The sequence below is a fragment of the Cyprinus carpio genome, chromosome A6, assembly GCF_018340385.1.
Source record: "Cyprinus carpio isolate SPL01 chromosome A6, ASM1834038v1, whole genome shotgun sequence".
Classification (NCBI taxonomy): domain Eukaryota; kingdom Metazoa; phylum Chordata; class Actinopteri; order Cypriniformes; family Cyprinidae; genus Cyprinus; species Cyprinus carpio.
In genome coordinates, this window is record NC_056577.1 from 49,559 (window position 1) to 52,058 (window position 2,500).

Sequence of the window (2,500 nt, forward strand, 5' to 3'; positions counted from 1 at the left end):
CCACAAGTAATCCACAGCACTCCAGTCCATCAGTTAACATCTGGAGAAGACAAAAGATGAAACAAATCCAGCATTAAGATGTTTTTAACTCAAATACATAGAGTCTATAATCCATAATAACACTTCCTCCAGTGAAAAAGTGCATCTTCTGTTCTCTCTCACATCAAAATCCAGACACATATTTGTTTAGATCTGTTTAAACGCTGCTTGATCTGTGCAGATTTCTCTCCTGATTCACACCAGAACACTTTTTCACTGGAGGAAGTGTTATTATGGATTATAGGATATTTTTTTTTTTTTAGTTAAAAACATCTTAATGCTGGATGTGTTTCAGTTTTTGTTTTCTAGATGTTTTCTGTTGTGGTGTGGTGTTGTGTCTTGTATGGTGTGAGGGTGAGCACACTTTCAGCACATTTTAATTTTTCAGGCCTTCAGGTGTCAGCTGAACACTGATGGTCAGATGTCTGTGTAATCTGTATGATTTGCATGTGCTGATGAATGAATAGACACTATTTAAATGTGCAATCAGCTGTAACATCATCAGTGGATCACAGATGATCAAAATGTAACAATCACGTGAGATCTGGTGTCGTTTCCTGTCTGTAAGGAATGTTTGTGTTGTTTTTGTCATGTCAGGCTCCAGCTCCACGCAGCTCAGCCATGGATGAAATAGAGAGGTGGTTGTCTGCTGAGATGGTAAAGAGTTTCATTCCCTGCTTTAACAGACTTCACTCTCAGATCAGTTCATGTGAGCGTAACGTTGAGCAGCAGCGCCACCTGCTGGACTCACAGCACTGCGCACTGCAGCGTCACAATCATAGCACACTACCATACTATACTATACTATACTCAGTGTTCCCAGCATGTGTGTCTGTATACAGCAGCGCGCACTACACTAATACTGTGTCCTGTGATGCAGAGCGCTTGACCTTCCACATTCAGTGACATCCGCTATGATTTATCGCTCCTGATTCATTATCTGCCATAAACAAAATACAAAAAAGGCAAAATAATCATATTTATGATGATAAATGGATGCCATGCACATGCAACATTTTGAAATGATGTCACATACCGCTGGTTTAATGTTCATCAGATTAATGCCTGCTGTTTCCAGCTCACTTTAAGTGATAGTAGGTACTAGCTAGTAAACTGTAGTGTGCTAGTATTCAGCTGTGAACGTGTATATTTCTGGATGATGATGATGTTTCTGATCAGATGATGATGTTTTTCAGCCTGATGTTGATGACAGTGAGGGTGTGACCAGTGAAGGTGAGATCTGCTGATGTTTACTACTCATGATATCTGATACACACTCACTCACACACACACACTCCCTCTTAAACTCATTCACACACACACACACACACACACACACACACTCACACACACACACACACTCACTCACTCTTAAACACACACACACTCATTCACACACAGACACACACACACACTCACTCTCAAACACACACACACACACACTCACACACTGTAATTCATTCATCTGTTTTCTGCCCTCTTTATTCTGGCTCTCAGAGTTTGATCAGTTTTTAGCAGGAAGAGCTCAAGCCGCGGATCATCTTCCCTCGATGAAGAGCAGCTCGTCTGTCGGCGTCAGTCCCTCGAGCCCTCGACAGGCGGCACAGGAGCAGAACCACGAGCAGATCTTCAGGCTCTGAGGTCCGCCTCTCATCCTCGCGCTCATCGAGTCCACACAGCGAGGAAGCTTTGTTTCTAACACTGAATTCGGCTCTGGATGTGTGTGAAACTGTTGACCGCTCATAAAAAAAAAAACAACCTGTATGCTGTTCGTTGCTTGTGTGAGTTAATTTGTATTAATGTGTGTTTTCACTGGGTATAAAAAGCATTAATTTATGTTGTAAATTAACCACAAAGATAAGAAGGACTGTTATACCTCTGACTGAATGTCGTCATCATATTAAATAGACACTATAATGTTCACGATTGTGTCCTTTACTGTGTTATTAATGTTGTAAAGCAGTAATACATATCTGATTATCTCACAAATCATAAAGCAGCCAAACTGAACATAATGCAGTTAGTTTGTATTTCTTCTCTGAAATATTAAAATTCTGCCATCATTTACTCAAACTCATGTCAGGATTGAGTATGTGATGGAGAATCAGATTAAAGACCCATCACACCACAAACAATAACTATAACCTTCTGTATATTATTAACAATCTGCAGTTTTGTCGTCTGTCGCTTTAAATGCTTGCGCTGTTTTAAAGTCAGATAAATTCTGATTGGCTGCCAAAGTTTTTATTCCTCTTCAGCTGAAGAAAAAATAAATAGTTTTAAAGTGATCCTGGCGATGTTGTCCCTCTGTGTCATTATCATCATAGTTATGGTGTGGAATCCGCTATTAGAACGATTATTATTAATGTCTTGTTATCGTCCTTGGTGTGACTGTAACTTTATACTATTACATTAAAAGTTAACAGTAGCCAGGTCTTACAATATGTCTATGAAAAATAAT

General features: G+C 39.6%; 1 protein-coding gene across 2 annotated transcripts in view; it reads left to right on the forward strand.

Annotated features, from left to right (window-relative positions):
- Positions 1–2,049, forward strand: part of LOC109057941 (TOM1-like protein 2) — a 6,009-nt gene extending 3,960 nt beyond the window's left edge. For both annotated transcript variants that reach the window (XM_042757460.1, XM_042757458.1), the window contains 3 exons: positions 637–696; positions 1,236–1,272; positions 1,537–2,049. In XM_042757460.1, coding sequence (XP_042613394.1) covers positions 637–696; positions 1,236–1,272; positions 1,537–1,679 — 240 coding nt within the window. In that variant the 3' untranslated portion in view covers positions 1,680–2,049. The remainder of the gene's footprint in view (positions 1–636; positions 697–1,235; positions 1,273–1,536) is intronic.
- The last annotated feature ends 451 nt before the right edge of the window (positions 2,050–2,500 follow it).